The 21781-nt window shown below is 40.8% G+C and overlaps 1 protein-coding gene across 4 annotated transcripts in view; it reads left to right on the forward strand.

Annotated features, from left to right (window-relative positions):
* The window catches only part of BCL2L14 (BCL2 like 14), a 67352-nt gene that overhangs the window by 30819 nt on the left and 14752 nt on the right, over nucleotides 1–21781 (forward strand). For all 4 annotated transcript variants that reach the window (XM_077170081.1, XM_077170080.1, XM_077170082.1 and 1 more), the window contains 3 exons: nucleotides 8757–9190; nucleotides 15733–15912; nucleotides 18887–18957. In XM_077170081.1, coding sequence (XP_077026196.1) covers nucleotides 8764–9190; nucleotides 15733–15912; nucleotides 18887–18957 — 678 coding nt within the window. In that variant the 5' untranslated portion in view covers nucleotides 8757–8763. The remainder of the gene's footprint in view (nucleotides 1–8756; nucleotides 9191–15732; nucleotides 15913–18886; nucleotides 18958–21781) is intronic.

Consider the following 21781-nt stretch of genomic DNA (forward strand, 5'->3'; position numbering starts at 1 on the left):
GGTAGGTACATTGCCTGGCATACTTCCTAGTCCCTGGCTCCAATCCATGCACTCCTGTGGGCTCTGTGCCCCCGTGCCAGGCTCCAGCTTTCTGTCTAAGTTCCTCGGCCTCTGCAACTAGGGCTGCTGCATGTGGTGCAGAAGGCTCTCCCAGGTCAGCTGCACTCCTGAATCACCACCTCAGTTGCTCTCCTGTCCCTTCTCTAACTTTTCCCCAGAGCAAGGATAATCTTGAGCTACTCTATTCGGCCATCATTTTATTTTTAATTGGCTTGGTGTTAACACTGTTTTTTGATGCCTTGACCCAACTTATTCTGGACCTTTAGAGTAGCCCATGTTTAAGCTGTTCAGATTTTTTCAGCTCTTTTTACAATGATTCTTGCCCTGGATATGTGGTACAATTTTTGAGATTGCCATTGCTATTTTCAATTGTTTCATCTCTAGGAGAAAGCTTTCTTTCCTCTGTTCCTTCTCTTGGAATCTTGATATGTTATTTGTTTGCAGAATTTTCTCCCCAGCTCTTATGATTTGTTTAAATTCTCTCCCTCACTTGGTGTCCCCTTTCCCTTACACTTTTCAGTTCTAGGACCCATCCTATAACAATTCAATCCTGTCCCCTACCCCCTTCCTTTTCCACCCAGAAGGCTTTTCTGCTGCTAATTTCTTCCTTATTAGGGTATCCCACCCAGGGAAGACAGATGGGATCAATCCAGAAAGGTCCATTCTGCGTTTAGGTGGTCCTGCAAGCAAAGACTGGATTGAGTGTGTGCACCTCTTGTCAACAGTTCTGCCATGGTCACTTTTTTCCCTTGGGATACTTTTGTTTGTGGCACTACTCAGCTGCTGTTTTCCACCCTAGAGCTCTGTGCACTTGGGTCCCTGTGCCTGGATATGTGTAGGGTTCTAAATCACTGCTGTGAATAGATCCATGATTCTGCATCCACAGCAGAGGGACCCAAGCTATGCTGCCTCTATGCAACTTTTTAAGCTGCCCAGGGCTGATGAGGGTGAGGGATCTGGACTGGAAGGGCTGGAACATAAATCTCCTGCCCTACCTGATTTTGGTGTTTTCTTTTTTTTTTTTTTACATTGGTTCAGTATTTGTAGAGTCCTTCTCCCATTTTTATCATACTCCAGAGTTCCAAGTAGGTGGAATTTGTCCTTTTATTAGGTGAATCCAAAGCAAGAATTTTCCAGAGGATGTCTTACCGCACCATGTTGATGATGTCACCCCACCCCAAAAACATCTTTATAAAGTAAATTTGTTTGAATCAGGATCTAAAGAAGGTCCACCCATTGCATTTAATTGATATGGCTCTTAAGTCTCTATTAGTATGCTAACAGTTCCCTTTCCTCACTATTTTTCATGCTAGTTATGTGTTTAAGAAACTGGCTCATTAGTCCTGTAGAATTTATCACATACTGAATTTGGATAATTGCCTCTTTATGGTCATTTTACTTATTCCTCTTTCCTATATTTCCTATAAACTAGAAAGAAAGTTAGAAGCTTGATCAAATTCAGTTTCAATTGTTTTGATGGTAACTTCCTAGTGTAACCATCAGAAGTTTCATAATGGTTGTCTCATTTTTAGTGATCTGATTGGTCACTGGGTTCAGGTGCTGTCCAACTGATCTAACTAAACTGCGCATTTTGGTAAGATTGTTCTGGCTACTAGGTGAGGCCTGAATTGGAGGAAGGGCAAGAGTAAAAGAAGGAAGGCCAGTTAGGAGCCTTACAGTAGTCCAAAAGACAACAGTACCTGGGAACAGGACAGTGGAGTGGAGGTGAGTGGAGGATAAGGGATGTATGTTAGAAGTAGCATAGATGGGACTGTGTTATGGATTGGATATGGAAAGTGAAAGAAATAAAAGATGACTCCAGGTTTCTGGAAATTCCAAGAGAGATGGCACCACCTTTTCCTAGGGTTGATGCCACTTAACGCTTCTTAATGATCATTCAAAACAGGAAGCTCTTACCTGTGAAGCAGTTTCTAGTTGAGCTGACATGAGATGAAGGTTATAAGTGGCTTTTGCTTCTATATAGGTTTGCTTAAAGTTCAATTTTGTTAAAGCAACTTAGAAAATTCCTCCCTCACAGGAATTATGAGAAAATATTACTTGTTTCTAGACTTTACTCACTGCTCACAAACCTTAAAAGTAGAGTGCAAAATCTTATGTTTTCTGTTGTGTAGGTGAATGATTAGTCTGTGTAAAATCTATGAAGAAACTGGGTGGAGAAGAAGGGAGACTAGTACAAATGAGAAGAAAGGGAGATGGAGCAAAGAGTGCCTTCAAGGGCTCTTTGACAGCACTTTGTTATTTATTTTCATTTTAGGAACAAACACTCCAGAACTTAGTCAACTATAGGAGAAAAGAGTGAATTTAGTGCTAACCCTAAGATTTGCAAGTTACTAGTTATTAATTGCTGCATTTGATGAGCTTACAGTTAAAAACATTTTGAAATGTATTTACCAAGAAAGCAATCTATTAAAATAATACAACTTTAATGAATGACACTAATATTTATTGAGCACTTATCATTTATCATGCTTTTTAAAAAGCGTTTAAATGCTTCACCTTTATTGTTTTTATCTACATAACAACTCAATGAGGCAAGGCTTTTTTTAGCCTCATTTTACAGATGGGGGACCTGACGCACAAATAAGTTAATAAACGTGCCTAAAGTCACACAGGCAGTAAGCAAATAATCCAGAATATGAACTAGGTTATCTTGAATCAAGAGACCAATGTGTTAACCATTATTCTGTACAGACCAATACTTGTATTTTGTTTTATAAATTACAAAGGACTTTCATATATTTTAAGATTTAAGCCTCTTAGCACATACATGAGTTAGACAATATGAATCCCATTTTACAAATGGGAACTCTAAGGATCAGAGAGCTTAAGAGACTTGCTTCAAATCATTTTGTCAGTAAGTATTAAAAGTAGTTCTTCAGCTCAAGGCTTCTCACTTCCAATGCTGTTTTCTTTCCTCTCTATTAACTGAAAATCCCTTAGAGCTTATCTAGGACAGCGTTTCCCTAAGTGTTTCATAAGACTTCTTAAGTAATTATATATGCCAAGCCCTGTTCTAGGTGCTTTACAAATATTAAATCATTTAATCCTCACAACACTTCAATGAAATAAGTACCATTATTACCCCCAGTTTAAACATGAGGAAACTGAAACATAGAGAGGTTAAGTCATTTACTCAAACTCACTTCACTGTTTTTAGCAGAGCCAGGATTTTCCTATTTTCAGAATAGGAAAAAATGGGGAGGGAGAAGAGACCAGGCTGACTGTATGCAAAGCATCTCCCATACTTTTTTTTTTTTTGGCTTTTAAATAGGGGAATTTATTAAACTGCAAATTAGTTGTTCTAAATCCGTGAAAATGTCCTAATTAAAGTAAGTCACCACCAAGAGATTACCTTCACTCAAGAAAGGCTGATGAAGTTCAGGATTTGTCTCTCAACTGGAAAGGCACATCCCATACTTTTTTTGATGGTGGAATCATTTTGTCAATATGGTTCCATGGAATAAACTTTAGAAATATGGATCTAGCCATTTCTTCATTTTATCTGAGAAGAATCCATTGTCTCTATGTCATCATACCTTGCTAAGCCCAACGGTTGTTTTACTGAAAAACTGTATGTTTATCCATTTTTACCATTCAAATCAATGTGCTCCAGAAGCAATGACTATTTAAATCACAGACCTTCCGTAGAGTAACTAGTGGTTCTGAAATTCTAATGATGGCTCCTGAGCTCTCTGTCTGACAAGTGCAGAGGCTAATACCCAGTGTCCCTTTGAATGGAACTCTGCCCCTTTAAGGGTGGGAACTGCCCGTGGGCACTGCCTGGTAGAGTGTAGGAACACAGATCAGGGCCAGAACTCAGGTTCAAGTCCATCCCCACCATTTATAAGTCGCATGGCTCCTTGCCAGTATCAATCATTCAATCAACAAAGACTTCTTGAGTTCCAAATAGGAGGAACTCAAAAGAAAAAAAAACCCGACTTATGCCTGGGGATTTATTTCCTTCTCTGGAAAAGGACATAATACCTACCAAGTCATTGTTCTGAGACTGGGGAAGAAAGTATTTTTCAAATCTCCTTCATTGAAACCCACTTCCCTGATTCTCTGTTCTCCTTCTTTTCTCTCCTTTCCTTTCGTCTCCTCTACTGCAAAACTTCTCTTCCACAAGACCTCCTGAATCTACATACTCAAAATGACAGACTGATTTAAGGAAGGCAGTATCTTAATTTTCTAGGATTGCCATAACAAAGTGCCATGAACTGGGTGGCTTAACACCACAGAAGTGTATTGTCTCACAGTCTGAAGCTAGAATTCTGAAATAAAGCTGTCGGCAGAGCCATGCTCCCTTTGAAACCTGTAAAGGAAATTCCTTTCTTTCCTCCTTCCAGCCTCTGGTGGTTTGCTAGTAATCCTTGATGTTCCTTGGCTTGCAGCACTTCAATCTATGCCTCTGTTGTGACGTGCTGTCTTCTCTTTTGCTTCTTGTCCTTTTTTTTTTATATGAACACCAGTCATATTGGATTAGTGCCCACACTATTCCAGTATGATCTCATCTTAATATAATTCCACCTGCAGTGACTCTATTTCCAATTAAGGTCATATTTTGAGGTACAGGGGGTTAGGACTTCAACATATCTTTTGGGGGGACACAATTCTACCCTGATAGGCAGCAAGAACAGAAGTGAAAGAGGAGCTTAGCCAGTAGAAGTTTCCATTCTGAAAGACATGATGCTGTATTTAACTCCTGTTAGAATAAAAATTAGAATGACAATATACTAGGCATAGTGCTTTTTATGCCTTCATATGGAATATCATTGGCCAGTGAGTATTTCTAGACCTTTCCTTGCTCTCACTACTCAGAAGAAAACGGAAGGGGGCAAGTAGATAATCATGCTATAGAAACCTCTAGTGTTTGGGGACCAGCCATCATGCTGGGCGTTTAGATACATTATTGAATTTAAGCTTCAAAACAAACTCAAGGACTAATTATCCTTATTCTCACCTCACAGATGAGGTAATTGAGCCTCAGAGATATTAAGCAATATCCAAGGATACACATGAAGGAAATGGTGGTTCAGGGATCCACACCCAGCTCTGAGAATAAAATCCGTGCTTATCTCATATCTCAAGACCTAGGTCTAGGGTTCTACCAGTCAGCATGGACTTCCCTCAACCATTCTGTGCCTATGCCTGTACAAGAGAAACACAGAATCTCAGTACTTCTGTCATTTTCCATACAGCAGTTCTCAGACTTCTGTATTTTAGGAGTTGAATGTATATATATTTAAATGGGGGTGACTAAATAAGGTTGCCTGCTTTTATTTTTGTATTATATGGACAACTTAAAAAAATCATCACTTACTCTGATCATTTCCTAAAATAAAATATACTTTAAGTCCAAAGAGTAGAGAAGACATAATTTCACAGTAAAGGGTGGTCCTTCACAACAAACGGCAGTGGGCAATCCTATGCTAATATATATAATGAATGTATATATTCATTCATTCCACAAACAATTGTGTGACTTTATGTACCAGGCCTTTCCAAGCATTAGGCATACAGCAGAGAAAAAACAGCAAACAAGGGCTGCCCTCCTGATATTTATATTCTGTTGAGAAAAAGGGAAATAAACCTAGATAAGCTGGAAGAACTGGAAAAAGACCCTAATAGATATAAGGGGGAGGACTGTGATACCCTGTGAGAATGCATGTGGAACCCAGGGGAAGGATTGGGGTAGGGGTGTAGAAAACCAGGAGAAGCATGTCTTTTGACAAGATGTGGAAGTGATTCCTGACAAAGAGCAGAAGATTCACTGTGGTACTTAAGGCAAGTATGAAACTGGGAGAAGATTAGGGGAGACAGATGGTCAAAGGTCCTGGAATAGGACCAAACTGAAGAAATGGAGAAGGAGGTTGGTGGTTACGCTGGACCCCCTCAACAATTTGCTTGTATTTAATTATGTGAGGTAGGTTTGTGGGGTTGGGGGATTGTGTAAATGTGTGTGTGTGTGTGTGTGTGTACAGCAGTATGCCGAGTTTGGACCACTCTAGGAAATCCATCTGCTTCGGAAGCCCTGTGCTGGTGTTCTGCCATCTTCTCCCTGCAACCCTTCCTGTCTCACTTCCATCCAGGCCTGGCCAAGGAGCAGTTCCTCAGATGAGCAGCTCCTGTATCAGCCATGGGACCGTCCCTCAAGCAAAGGAGAGGAAAACCATGGTGGGGAACAGGAGGCTTCCTGCAGAAATGCAGGGGAAATATTTCCACCCCTCCACCCACCACCTTCAATGGATAGAACTAGAAAGAAAAGTAGAGGACATCCTGGTAGAGGACAACAGGGGAAAACTGAGGAGCAAAGGGATTAAGTGACTTGCCCAAGGACATTACAAGTTAGAAGCTGAGCCAGCCCTCACCATCCGGCATCCACACCCCTGTCCAGTTGATCTGTACCACACCACACTGCTCCAAAGCCCATATGCAGTCACTGTCCCCTTTCTTCATAAGTTAGTCCTACTAAGAGAGGGTACAGTGGAAGGAGAAGGATCTGTCAGTCAAGACTAGTAATATCACTGCAGCTTGTTTATTATTGTGTCAGCGACATGTCAAAAGACAGCTTTAAAAAAGGACCAGTAAAAAAAAGAAAGAAAGGACCAGTAAGAAAGGGAACATGTTTAAGAGCCTCATGAAGGTCAGAGACTGAGGGTCTGAGAGGATAGTTGTACTAAAAAAAAATTTTTTTTTAAATAGCTATAAGTTTTGAGGGCCTCCTTTGTGCCAGGTTCTGTGTTGGGACTTTGCAAAGGTTTCAGCCTGGTATTCAAAAGCCACCAGAATTTAGCACGAGACTGCCACTTCACTTATTTCCCACCAAGTAGTCCCAGTCGCCACCATCCACAAATCCAAGGCTTATGCTTTACCAGTCCTCTCACCATTCTCTTTTTTTTTCTTGTATTCTTTTAAATTAATAAAATCGGTCAACATACAATGCAAACATTCTTAATGTATGAACATTCCATACTTGGTGTGCAATCAATGGCTCATAATATCATCACATAGTTGTATATTCATCACCATGATCATTTCTCAGAACATTTACATCACTCCAGAAAAAGAAATAAAAAGAAAAAATTCATATATACAATACCCCTTTCTCCTCCCTCTCATTAACTACTAGATTTCCCTCTATTCAATTTATTTTAAGATTTGTTCCCCCTATTATTTATTTTTGATCCATATTTTTTACTCATCTGTCTATACCATAGATAAAAGGAGCATCACAACAAGGTTTCACCATCACACAGTCACTTTGCGAAAGCCATATCATTATACGATCATCTTTAAGAAACGTGGCTACTGGAACACAGCTCTACAGTTTCAGGCACTTCCCTCCAGCCTCTTTAATACACCTTAAACTAAAAAGGGGCTATCTATATAATGCATAAGAATAATCTCCAGGATAACCTCTCGATTCTCTTTGAAATCTCTCAGCCGCTGACACTTGATTTTGTCTCATTTCTCTCTTCTCCCTTTCAGTTGAGAAGGTTTTCTCAATCCCTTGATGCTGAGTCCCAGCTCATTCTAGGACTTCTGTCCCATGTTGCCAGGGAGGTTTACACCCCTCGGAGTCATGTCCCACACAGAGAAGGAGAGGGCAATGAGTTTGCTTGCCATTTGGCTGAGAGAGAGAGGTCACATCTGAGCAACAAAAGAGGTTCTCTGGAGGTGACTCTTAGGCTTAATTTTAAGTAGGCTTAGCCTATCCTTTGTGGGGATAAGTTTCATATGAATAAACCCCACGTTTGGGGGTTCAACTTGTTGATTTTGTTGTCCTCACTGCTTGCAAGAATATAAGGCCTTCTCCACATGAATTTTCCCTCTTTCTCACCATTCCCCAAAGAGGACTTTGCAAATACTTTTTTATTCACTGTTCAAATCACTCTGGGATTTATTGGGGGCTGACCTGTCCCTCCTCATCTCCCCATTCCTAGTTCTCTGCATCTCTTTTGGAGCTCTTAACTCACTCTTTGTGGTCCGGAGTTACCCATCCACAAGTCTCTCTTCCATATGCCTGCATGCTTCAAAACTGTAGAAAGAGCCCTAATTTTCCCATCTCTGATGAACCCCGGATGCCCAGCACAAACAGAAAAGTGTTCCATGATTATAATTCTTGACTGAATTGTTTTTAGTTCTGGTAACACACCTATCATATAATTTGCCATTTTACCCATTTTTAAGTGTGCAGTTCAGTGGCATTAATCACATTTACAATATTGTGCTACCATCATCACCATCTATTACTGCAACTTTTTCATGATCCGATGGAGAAACTCTGTACACATTAAGCAATAATTCCCCATTCTCCCTCCTCCAGCCCCTAGTAACCTCTAATCTACTTTCTATCTCTCTGAATTTATCTATACTGGATATTTCATGTAAGTGGAATTATACAGCATGTCCTTTTGTGCCTTGCTTATTTTAGCTAGCATAATATCTTCAAGGTCCATCCACGTTGTAGCATATGTCAGAACTTCATTCCTTTTGATGGCCAAATACATTCCATTGTATGTAGAGGTCCCATTTTGTTTGTCCGTTCTTCTGCCCATGTACACTTGGATTGTTTAGTAAGTAATGCTGTTGGTTGAGTTTTTACCCCTTTCTCCTAACCTACAAAGAGTGAATTGTCACACTGGAAGGACACAGTGGGGATCTTGTCATTGCAGGTCCACCATGTGCTCCCCCAGTGCCTGTGACCTGGAAGAGATTCCCCTGGATGATGATGACTCAAATAGCATGGAATTCAAAATCCTGGCGTTCTACGTCAAACACCATACCTTCAAGAGCACCCCCGTTGTCTTCTCGCCAAAGATGCAGAGGACAAGAAGTCTGTCCCAGAGTTGGTCAGTAAGCGAGTCATGGGCACAGATGTCATGGCCTTGTAGGGCTTCCCAATCCAGTGAGAAGCCCATAAACACTGGCAAGAAAAAGTCTTCTTGGAAAATACTGTTCGGCGTAGTGGAGAAGGAGGAGGATACACAGAGCTTGCCTACACAGGCCCAAGCTCAGGGCCCAAAGTCACCAGCGGGTCCAAGCAGCCCTCACAGTCCACAGTGGTCTCGGTCCCTCTTTAACGTGGAACAGCATGTAGAACAAGAAGGTAGGCTCTGAGAAGTCTTTCTATCACACACCCAAAGCTTTCCCTTCTTTGTGTGTGCCATAGTCCATTTACTCTCATCTGGTGATGAAGCCTCACTGCTCCTGGGTGGCCTTAGGCAGGATATTTTTTGTGCCTTAGCTTTTCCATTTATTAATTTTTAGTAATTGCCCTACTTTTCTCAAGACTGATCAGAAAGCAAGATGATGGCAGTAAAGGATGACAGGACTGGTTTTCTAACTTCACTTTCTAGAAGCGTGCTGCCCTAATTTCCAATCTTTTGTACCAGAGACCAAAATAAAGGAAAAGGCCTTAGACAGGTTCAGGTGTTCCCTCTTCTCCGAGGTAAGTCGACACAGCTTTCTGGGCCTCTGCATTTCCATCTATACATTGGGCATATTCCCATCATCCTCCCTTCTTAGGGTTAATGGAAAGATCAGATAAATACATAAAAATACTTTGAAAAGTGTAAACCTTAAACAACTGAAAAGCATTTTTTTTTTTTTTTAGGATCTCACAGCTATATTGAGCAATACAGGAATTGGGCAGCATCCTGCTCAGAAAGTAGAAGGGAGCTCTGTCAAGGGAGTAGAAAAGGAAAGTGTGTACAGGGTACAAACGTGGAGGCAAGCAAGGAAGTGTTCTGACTGGCTGATGCCAAGTTTCCATTTTACAAAGGGGGTCTTACACCGTGGGGGGGGGGCAGTGTACACAGAAGTGTGTCCAATCCAATAAATTATCGCTCTTGAACCGAAACTGGCTTATCATCCGGTGTTGCTTATCTGGAGCTCTGTGGGGACCCATTGTTCCATTTTCTCAGAAAACCACCTGCAGGTCAATTGTTTTTGTCTTCTGGAAAATTCTTTCTTAGAAAGGGGTCCGTCCTGGCAATACCCAACGCTGGCGGCCATTTTATTTCACTTACTAGTTCCCCACTTTTGATCCCTTTTCCAATGATCTCATTGGAAACTTGGCCAAAACCCTCTGATCACCACCACCGAATTATTTTCTTGTCAGGCAGTTGAGTCGGTTCGATCAGTCTCTTTGTTCCGTTTTTCCTTTTCATTCTTCATGTTTGTTTCCTTTCTTGATTGCAGTGAGATTCGTTGGGAGACTGTTCAATGGCATTTAAGACCCTTGGGGTGGGGTTACTTAGTTGAGTAAATAGTGGGTACAATCTTCTCTCCAAGTCAGGGTGTCTATTATTTTTATTCCATTAGAGGAGACAGTCCCATTTCTATCACCTTTTCCTTGAAAAGCATTTTGACAAAATCTTTCCTCAATGGGACAAAATAAGTTGTACTGAGAAAAACATTTTCAAGAAGGGCTTTTATCATGGAGATTTGTCATTTGCCCCAAACCTTGGTATAAGCATCTTCTCTCCCTTCTCCAATGCCCAGTGCCCATGATCAGATTTTAAAACAGTATCTCTCTCTTGCTGGCCTGGGTAAATGTCAATAATTAGTCAACAGGGGGCAGCAATGTCTCAATTTTAAAATGTGGCTGGCCTGGCTTCCTTGAGAATCAGACCACACACAGGGACAGATTTAGATCATTCACTATGGTCAAGGAAATTCCATTCCTCATTAGACGTATAGAATTTTAGAACAGGAATAGTTAGGATCCGGATTATATACAGAACTGTATTGCACAGATAATGTATAAAAATGAGAGTTCCACCACACAAGGGATTTGCCTAAGGAAATGCAAGTAGCAAGTAGCAGAGCCCAGATGCCACCAAAGTCTCCTGCCTCATCATCTACAACTTTGTTCAACCCCTGCGACAAAACTTCTGCTCTCTGAGAACTGCTAAATGGAGGCTGGCAAAGAAGAGGTGGCTCCCTGTTCTTCCCATCCCAGCCTTGCAGTGGAACAAAACTCTCTTTCTTCTGGGGGTGGTTTCTGAGCTCTGGAGCAAGCAGGCTTCTCTGCTTGGCCTGCTCTATGGACTTCGCCAGAAAACAGAGGAAGTTTTTACAGACTTCTGTCATCTTCTGGCTTTTCCTAAGATAAAGAACATTCTGTACTTCAATATTTACTGAAGAATCATTTCACTTTCGTTTGTTTGTGCGTGAAATTTCAAGGTAAGCTTTTTTTTTTTTTTGGTGGGGAAAAAACTTTCATATGAGACTGAGAATAAAAGATTAAAATTTAAAAACAGTTAGATGATGGGTTTATGTATAGAATAGTATCTATGGCCAAATTAATACTATATTTACACATACATATATCCCTAAAAAAGTAGAAATTATTACCTCCCAAGGAGGCTCAGATTTAACCTTCTCACCTTTCTGTCTCCTTGCTCTCTTGGTTAGTTGATTATGTGGCTGGTTAGGTGGTATTACTTTGGGGTGACCTAAAGGAACCTCCTGTTCTATTTCTGCTTTGCTAATATATAAAGCAGAAATTAGCTATTGGTTTTACCTGGATTCTATTAGCTAAAGGTAACAATTTAGTCTTGTCCTGCCATTCCAGAACTCGGATACCAGGTTTAACTGAGAACTGGGAGGCTATATCTCAAGACTAAAGGCTAATAGTGAAAAGTCATAGGATATAGAAAAGTCAAAATTAATAGCAGTTTTACAGACCAATTCAAGTTCTTTTATTTTGAGTCTTTCATTTCCCCACAGCTTTGATTTGCTACTTGTGGAGAGTAACAGTTTAAGATTAGGTTCAGCAACATATAGTGGAAACCCAAATAAGCATAGCTTAAACAAGATAGAGGTATATTTTCCTCTTACATAAAATGAAAATGAACTTTGGCCATCCAGGCCTGGATGGATACTCTACAGTCATCAGGGATAATTCCACTGACATCCCTCAGCTAGTGGCTTCCACCATCAAAGTCATCTTATATTCTACCTTATATTATATTCCATAGCTGCGGGGACTCCAGCCATTATGTCTACATTTCAAGCAGGAAGAAAGAGGAAGCAAAGAATGGGCTGCTTGGCTTCCAGACCATTCAGCTCCTTTTTAAAGAGCTTTCTTAAAACTCTACCCAACTTCTTACATCTCATTGGCCACTCTTTACTGCAAGCAAGCCTAGGAGATGTGTTTTTTTTTTTTCTTCCAGTTAGGTCCATTGCTGCCTCTTTACATCTCAGAGGTCTGTTACTAAGGAAGGTGGAGAAAATGGATACTTGCTGGGAAATAGCAGTCTCTACCATATGGGCATCACTCCCGAACTTCTTGCCCCTTCTTTTTTTTTTTTTTTTTTTCTTTTTTTTCTTTTTTTTATTAATTAAAAAAAATTAACTAACACAACATTTAGAAATCATTCCGTTCTACATATGCAATCAGTAATTCTTAATATCATCACATAGATGTATGATCATCATTTCTTAGTACATATGCATCGATTTAGAAAAAGAAATAGCAAGACAACAGAAAAAGAAATAAAATGATAATATAGAGAAAAATAAAAATAAAAATAAAAAATACAAAAATATATAAGAAAAAAAAACAACTACAGCTCAGATGCAGCTTCATTCAGTGTTTTAACATAATTACATTACAATTAGGTAGTATTGTGCTGTCCATTTTTTTTTTTTTTTTTAGAAATCATACCATTCTACATATGCAATCAGTAATTCTTAACATCATCACATAGATGCATGATCATCGTTTCTTAGTACATTTGCATCGGTTTAGAAGAACTAGCAATATAACCGAAAAAGATATAGAATGTTAATATAGAGAAAAAAATAAAAGTAATAATAGTAAGAACAAAACAAAACAAAACAAAAACCTATAGCTCAGATGCAGCTTCATTCAGTGTTTTAACATGATTACTTTACAATTAGGTATTATTGTGCTGTCCATTTTTGAGTTTTTGTATCTAGTCCTATTGCACAGTCTGTATCCCATCAGCTCCAATTACCCATTATCTTACCCTGTTTCTAACTCCTCCTGAACTCTGTTACCAATGACATATTCCAAGTTTATTCTCGAGTGTCGATTTACATCATTGGGACCATACAGTATTTGTCTTTTAGTTTTTGGCTAGACTCACTCAGCATAATGTTCTCTAGGTCCATCCATGTTATTACATGCTTCATAAGTTTATCCTGCCTTAAAGCTGCATAATATTCCATCGTATGTATATACCACAGTTTGTTTAGCCACTCATCTGTTGATGGACATTTTGGCTGTTTCCATCTCTTTGCAATTGTAAATAACGCTGCTATAAACACTGGTGTGCAAATGTCCGTTTGAGTTTTTGCCCTTAATTCCTTTGAGTAGATTCCCAGCAATGGTATTGCTGGGTCGTATGGCAATTCTATATTCAGCTTTTTGAGGAACTGCCAAACTGCCTTCCACAGTGGTTGCACCATTTGACATTCCCACCAACAGTGGATAAGTGTGCCTCTTTCTCCGCATCCTCTCCAGCACTTGTCATTTTCTGTTTTGTTGATAATGGCCATTCTGGTGGGTGTGAGATGATATCTCATCTTGGTTTTGATTTGCATTTCTCTAATGGCCAGTTGCCCCTTCTTTTGAAAACAAATGTCTCAGGCCAAAGATTGAATGACCTTTCTAAACCCCTGTACTCCCACAATGACTCCCAAAATAGATTCCAAAGGATGGACAGCTTTTCTGTTCTCTCCCCACTCCCACCAATTTTCCATTGTCTATCATTTGGGACCAACTCTGACAAGAAGGGAATCTTTTCTTTTAATTTACTTAAGAATGGAATCTTAACTAGAGCTAGTTCATCTGAGTCAAATGTTTGCTTATAATTTTTCCTGTACATATTTCATCTGCATACATCCCTCCATGCCCCACACTTCATAGGAATGAATAAACTATGCACACATTAGTCCAACTGGGTGCCTCTACCTGTCAGTAGGCTTGTGGTTTTCCTGCCACATGGGAAAGGAGGAACAGCCTTTAGAGTCTTTACCTGCCTACTCTGCCTGTATGATGGGCACAGTGTGACTTTCGGGGGTGGGGCCACACAGGTCATACCAGACAGTCCATAGAGGTAATGGATGTCAGCTCTCCTCCCCCGTCTCCTAAGGGCACTGAAGGGAAAGTTTCCACTGGTTTTGGGTGCCAGCTTCTTGCCTTGTCCTTGTCAAAGGCATTCGAGATGAGGCTGGTCGGGTTGCTATAACATGATTTAAAAGGGCAAAGCGCATCAGTTTGCTTGTTCAGAAGGGAAGGAGAGGCATCCCTCCTTCTCACCTTGACCTCTCTTCTTTCTCTAATCCACCCATCTATTTTTGAACCCTATGGACTAAGCATGAAAGATACGGCTTGTTAAGTCAGATGCTCACTTAAGGAAGGCATTGTGGAGAGAGCATTATCTCCTGTGGGCCTTTTGGTTAGAGCCCAGTGAGGTAAATGTAAGGCACAGATGCTCTCGGGCTGTGGAGGAAGCCAGGGAGAGGTCAGAAACCACCTTGGCAGCTCAGTAGCAAGTCAGGGCCTGTTTTTCATGTAACACAATCCTCTCTCCACCCCCCACCCCACCCCCCAGGACCTAGGTCTTGCCTGTCTTATAGATCTGACTTACAAAGCCATGAGTTTCCTTGGGCACACCAACCCTCCCACCAAATCACTACTCCATTACCTTCTTTGAATCTTGTGAGCTAGTGTTATTCTTCAAATATTACACAATACAGCTCGACAGCTCCATATGGTATCAAAGGCAGAGCTTGTAAAAGTTTCTAAAAGTTAAGAACTGAGTGACAATCAATAATACAAACTTTACACCTAAATAGCAATGCCGCCTGTCTGCCCCACCCCACCCTATTCCCAGCCAAGGGCAGAGCTGATTTGCCTTTCTGAGGATACAATATTCAGGGGAACTAATTTCACATATAACCACGTGTCCCCAAATGCTCTATTTTGCCATTCTGTGTACACATACATGACATCACATTTTCCCTGCATTATAAATCCCTGAAGGTTACATATTACACCTCCTCCTTACTTATCCACTGAGAATTAGTTGAATGTTTTCCAGAGGACATGGAGGAAAGGGAAGAAGCATGGATATATGAGCAAGGAGAGTTAGGTGTTTACTTGATAATGAGTGTTGATGAATATGGCCAGAATGCAGGGATATTTCTCTTTGTTCAGTGACCAACCCCTAAAAGCTTGTCAAATTACTGAATGCCCTCTGTGCACATAGGGGTCAGGGCTCTGAGGTATAAAGGATGCTCAAAAAGAAGAATAAACATAAAAGCATAATGAGCATTCCCTCAACCAAAGACCTAAGCACTCCCTTTTGTGTTTCTTCCCCTGCAAAGAGGAAAGGGGACCCTAATTTTGCAAGACTTCAGAAAGAGGGTGCAGAAGGGCAATTGTTTCAAGGTGACAATCATTTCTCTGTGTGCTCCTCCCTCATCCCAGTTTCTGCCAGGCAACTGCCAGTACTTTCTGAAGAATGAATCACCACCACCAATCCCCCTCCTTCCTGGGCAATTTCCTCTCATTCTGGGCCAGTCTTTTCATTCAGGGTAACTCTGCATACCAATGAGACAGAAGAAGTTCTTCTGAGAAGGGCCTTTCAGCACCATTTTGTCTTGTTTCAGCTGTGGACCCCAAAGTTGTTTCCATTGCCAACCGTGTTGCTGAAATTGTTCATTCCTGGCCACCACCAGAAGACGTCCTCTACCAGGGAGGAAATTTCAAGTCCAAACATCGTGTTGTACTACAGGGTCTTCACATCCAAGCCCGATGCTCCCAGCCTAGATCTGAAAATGCTAAGAAAGGTAAACTTTCCTTCCAAGGGTTTGTGTGGGTTAAGAGTTTACCAGCAGAGGTATACAAGCCTTTTGTATTTTTTCAGCTCAGAGCTCTGGTACTTGGGAATCTCTGTTGACTTGGACTAAGGGCACAGCAGTAACATACTGGAGAGACTGAGTTCCAGCTGTTGATGCCAGCCCAAGCCCAGGGGTCTACACTGGTACATTGAACCAACATTCCCAGCACATTGCTAGGTCAAAGAGAATGGAAGGAAGCACAAAGCCTAACATGCTACAGTGGGAGCATCAACGCAGGAATTCATAGCACTGCTTTGGATGACTAGGTCTGGTGCAGAACATGAAGCAGAACTGAGAAGTAGTAACCAGACCTAGTTTGTTGCCACTCAAACTGTAGCAATGGCTAGGACTATAGGTCCATCAGGCTGGATCTTAATGGGAATTCTGGGCTCTGAAGGGAGAGTTGGGGAGAGGACAGAGTGCCACAGGAAGAGAAACTCAGCATTCTTTCAGGAGTGTTCCACCATTTGGTGGCTTGAAGAGCTCATGGCTTTCTCTCCCCTCCGCCAGTGGAGGATGTGGAGGCTCCTGGGTTTTCATTTCTCTAAGGCACAAGGCAAGAGTTCTCCCTTTTAAGGTTTTGGTGTCACCCATTCTCTGAAGCAGAGTAACGGGGTTGTCCACTCTCTGCTGTGCTCTTGTGGCCTCCAACTGTCACAGAGGCTTATAGTGAGGAGCTGGAGGAGAGGAAGACCCAAGTCCACAAAAAAGAAAGTTCTCCTCTTTATTGCTATCTCAAGAATCTTTGGAAGATGTAAAGCAATATCCCTAAACCAAGATGAGGTTAGGCTCTTATCCTCTATGTGCAGGAGAAACTTAGGCAGCTGTTAGAGCAACTTTCCCAGAGAAAGGCAGCATAAGATAAAGACCACACTAGGGCTGTAGAAACATACATTCTTTCTTCTCTTATTGACTTGAGATCCAGTCTTCCCACTTACCTTTTATCTTGCCCTTCACTAAACCTTCTTGGGAATTCCTAAATAAACTTCCTGGCCTCTTTCCCTATTATCTGAAACAAGCATGAGATTACGCCACAAATAAGAAACACTGTTCTCTTAATAACTGGCTTTACTCTGTCAGGATTATTTTTTTATGGCAATGACCATTTTCATCATGTTTCGTTGTTAGCAATTTTTTTCCTTTGATTTTTTTAATTGTAGAAGTTGTAGTTTTACAGAAAAATCATGCAGAAAATACAGAGTTCCCATATACCCCCCCTTACACATGCAGTTTTCCCTCTTATTAACATTTTGCGTTAGTGTGTTATCTTTCTTACAAATGGTAAAATAATATTATTTTAATTATAGTCCATTATTTACATGAGGGTCCACTATAAGTGTTGTGTAGTAGTGTTTTCATAAAATTTTTATTCTAGTAACATAAACACAACCTAAAATTTCCCCCTTTTAACCACAAATATATAATTAAGTGGTGTTAATTACATTCACAATGTTGTGCTATCTGTTACCAAAACTTTTCCATCACCCCAACCAGAACTCTGTATCCTATTCCCTACCCTCACCCCAGGACTTGGTAACCTTTATTCTAGTTCTGACTATATGAATTTGCTTATTCTATTTCTTTCATATCAGTGAGATCATACAGTATCTGTCCTTTAGTGTCTGACTTACTTCTCTCAACGTGATGTCTCCAACGTTTATCCATGTTATCACATGTATCAGAATTTCCTTTCTTTTTATGGTTGAATAATACTCCATTCCACACAATGGAATATTATTTTGTTTATTTCTGTTTATTCATTCGTCAGTTGATGGATTGCTTCCATGTTTTGGCAATTGTGAATAATGCCATTATGAACATCAGTGTGCAAAAATCTGTTTGAGTCCTGGTTTTCAGTTCTCTGGGGTATATACCTAGAAGTTAATTGCCAATTCATATAATAATTCCATACTTAACTTTCTGAGGAACTGCCAAACTGTCTCCCATAGTGGTTGCTCCATTTTTCATTCCCACCAACAATGAACGAGGGTTCCTATTTCTCCACATCCTTTCGTTGGCAAGTTTTGAGACAAGAAAAATAATACTCAACCTCTCCCGTTCCAACACATACACCACACACCAACTTTAGCCATATTTTTAGCCATAGGGCATTTTGGCTTTGGAGTGGAAAAATTTATTAACTTTCTTTATACTCCACCTTGTTCTAGAAACAATTCAACATGGCATACAAACAAGTCTAAATTTTTTGGGGGGGGAGGTACATCAGTCATGAATCGAACCTGTGTTTCTTGCATGGCAGGTGAGTATTCTGCCACTGAACCACACATAGAAGGATAAATTTTAGTAAGATAAAATAAATCAAATTTGAAAGGAAATGTAAAAAGAAAACAAGAATAGGAAAAATAAGGTCGGTTTAGGAATGAAGTTAATCCACAAAATATAGGCCAGGAAGATTCCACCCTCTCTTGGATGTTGGCCATGAATTTGGCTCTACATTTTCTAGCAGCTAACCCAAGAAGCAAAATGTGATTGAATATGTGATTTATTTGTCTTAAGGAAAGAAAAAACCACTTACTCAGGAAAAGCCTAGAAAGTAGAGGGAAATGTCTCCTAAATATCTATCCTCATAGATAAGATCATATGTAATGAGCTGGCAACTTCAATATCATTCTTATAGTAAATGATGAGTGACAAAACTCACAGTGAGAACTGAGGGGTCAGGATGTGGGAGCTGAGTGGCAAACAGAGGAGGAATAAAAAGGAAAGGAGGGGACTGTGGGAAAGGGGCTCTGGAATGGTTTGTGCCTGACTGGAAGGGGTGAGGTAAGATTTAATTTGCTAAGAATTAGAAAGCACAGTCTTCCACATTCCCTTAGCAGGCTAGTAGTGTTGTCACTTGAAAATTTAAGAGTATTATTATTTTGCCTCTCTTAAAGGAAATAACTGGAATTTCCCCCGACAGATGGAGAAGACCAAATAATAACCAAAATTGTTGAGTTGCTGAAATATTCAGGAGATCTGTTGGAAAGAGAGGTATGAAGCTTTCTGAATAAATGTGAATTCCTTTTGTGCCAATGCACTGGTAGAAGAGAATGGAATACACTCCAGGTTGTAATTTTATTCCTTTCCGAAGTTCTGGTTTCCACTTAGTCCCAAATTTTATTTCTCTTGGAGTCAACAGTTTTCATGCTGGACAGATCTCAAAAATGAATCACTTTGGAAAACCTAAGTAAACCTTCTGGGGCCTCCTTGGAATTTTTGAAAACTAAAAAAAGTAATTTTGTTATTGCAAGAAAAGATACCGGCAAATTAAAATTTGCTGAATGGAATTATTAATCTAGTCCCCCATGTAACTGATCCCCAGTGAAGTTCTGACTCTTGCATTTGGCCTGCAGCCTGGATATCTGTGTCCCATAGATGCTGAAAGACTGGAGTTCTTTTTGAAATTCCCTATCCCTCTAGTTGCTAGACTGTTTTCCACTTGACATCTTTCTCAGCAACTTGGCCAAGGAGGTAGGTTACTGTTCCTTGGAGGATTTTTTGATTCCTGCCATCATTCTAATCAGGAACAGAATGGTGTGAGTTGCTGTCAGACCGAGTTTGTGAGCAGGCCCCCACTGCTGTCAGGAGGGCTTCTGCATGCTCTCAATCTTTTCTGGGTCAGCCGCTCAGGAACTACTGAGCAGTTTCTAAGCTTCCACAATCAAGAATGGCCTGTGGACCTATTTCCTTGAGGTTGCCAGAGTCCAAGGAGGGGAAGTCAGGCCCTGGGACTTCTGCAGGACGGGGAGCAGCATTAACAGGCCAGCCACCTCCCCCAGTCCCAGCATGCTCAGCGGCTCCTCCAACAACAACTTTTTCAGAGCTGTATCCTGAGGTTGGTGACCAGGAGGGTAAAGGCATGGGAGGAAATGATGCCAAGTGAGTAAGAGCTGAGAAAACCAGGAACTAAAGAAGAGAAGTGGGTAGTGCATGTTGGGGTCACAAGTAGCAGGCGGAAAGGGGTGCAGAGGAAGCAGGAAATGGAACATGATGTATGTCTTAATCTCCAGAACTGACGTCAATGGATAGATTTTAGGGAGTGGTTGATTTCTCCTCAGTTTAAAAATGGACCTTCTAGGAGTCAGGGCTGCTTATCTATGCCAAGAGCTACCTCATGATGGAATGATTTTATGTCACTAGAAGAATTTCAAGTAGATGACAATAACCAATCAGCAGTTCTGAACCTAAACTGGAAGGGTTGTGATTAGATGTCCTAAAGGGTTCTTTACCATTCTAAGGTTTTGTCACTCACAGCACTCTCCACCCTACCTTTTCTAAGCAGTGATTTGCAGTAGCAAGTGGGAGACCAGGAAGTCCAGGAGGCTATGAAGGGAAATCCTTCCCTTTTCCCCCCACAAATCACCACTTTCAAAAATCTTGCTTTATCCGATGAACTCTCTTGTCTGATAAAATATTTTGGGTGATATTTTTTTTTTTACTAATGTAGAAAATGTGGATGTTATTTCCTTTTAATGTGCACTCAGTAGACGACTTTGATAGGAACACTCTGTAGGCTGACCTTTTGCTGCATAGGTGTTTTTCCATGACAGACAGGAAGGTAACCAAGAGGAGAGTGGCCTTGGCCTTGGCCGCCATGTCTACAAAGCTGCCCATCCCAGAGAGCACATACAGGCTTGCCCTGTACCTCCCTGACAGCCAGGTGCAACCAAGAGAAAATGGAAAGGGGAAAAGGAAAGGGGGAAGGGGCAGCAGGCTCTGTGGAAGGATCTTCTCTCTGGCATTTGATTCTTTTGCCATTTTGGCATGGTCTAGCCATCCAGCTGTCCGCTGAGGTTTTGAGCCTAGTGTCAACGGGGTCTCTGAATATGCATAAGAGAAGTCCATTCTTGATCATGTCTGTTGCAGATTTATAAGTCAGACAAACCTCTGTATCTTATGGAAGCTGAGGAGGTGGACTTGGTTCAGATAAAGGGTACTGTTCACCCCAAGTCTTTATGTAACATGACTCACCCCAAACATCCCTTTAAGGAACAATATTTGTTGAAAACCTTCATCTAGTTCAAGGATAGAACTAGAAGGGAGAGATGTAAAATAGATTGAATGTTGTCTTAGTTTGCCAGGCTGCTATGACAAGTACACACGCTGGTTGGCTTAAACAGCAAGAAATTATTGGTTCATGGTTTCAGAGGCTAGAGATATAAAATCAAGGGATTGGTGAAGCCATGCTTTCTCCTAGAAGTCTGTAGTTTTCTGGTGCTGACCTGCCAGAATCCTTATTTCTTGGCTTGCATCTCTGCCTCCCATCACATGGCAATCTCTCTCTGACTGCTCTCCCTGTATCCACTAACTTCCTATTTCTTGCTCCTCCCTATGAATTTCTCTGACTTCCAACTCTGTTCTCTTTCCTTTATAAAGTCTCTAGTAATATGGATTAAGACCCACCCTGATTCAGTTGGCTATGCCTTCACTAAAAATAACATCTTCAAAGGTCTATTTTACAAATGGTTTCACACACTTAGGATTGCAGACTAATAAAAAGAACATATCTATGTTGGGCACCCTATCACAGGCAGTATATATAAAGGAAAGGAATCAAGAGATTAGGATTTTATTTTTTTAACTGAACATAAGTACTTTAGGAGTTTTCCCTGTGTTCCCACAGCATCCCAAAAAAATATTAGCATTTAAAGGGCACCTTGCTTGTGTCTAGCACTATGCTAAGTATTTTACTTAGCATATACCCTATCGTATAGGTATTAACATTTTCCCAGTTTAGAGATGACAAAAGAGGCTGAAAGGTTAAGTAATTGTCCTAAGATTGCACAGCTAATAAATGGAAGATGTAGAGTTTGAG

The sequence above is a fragment of the Tamandua tetradactyla genome, chromosome 7 (genome assembly GCF_023851605.1).
Source record: "Tamandua tetradactyla isolate mTamTet1 chromosome 7, mTamTet1.pri, whole genome shotgun sequence".
Classification (NCBI taxonomy): domain Eukaryota; kingdom Metazoa; phylum Chordata; class Mammalia; order Pilosa; family Myrmecophagidae; genus Tamandua; species Tamandua tetradactyla.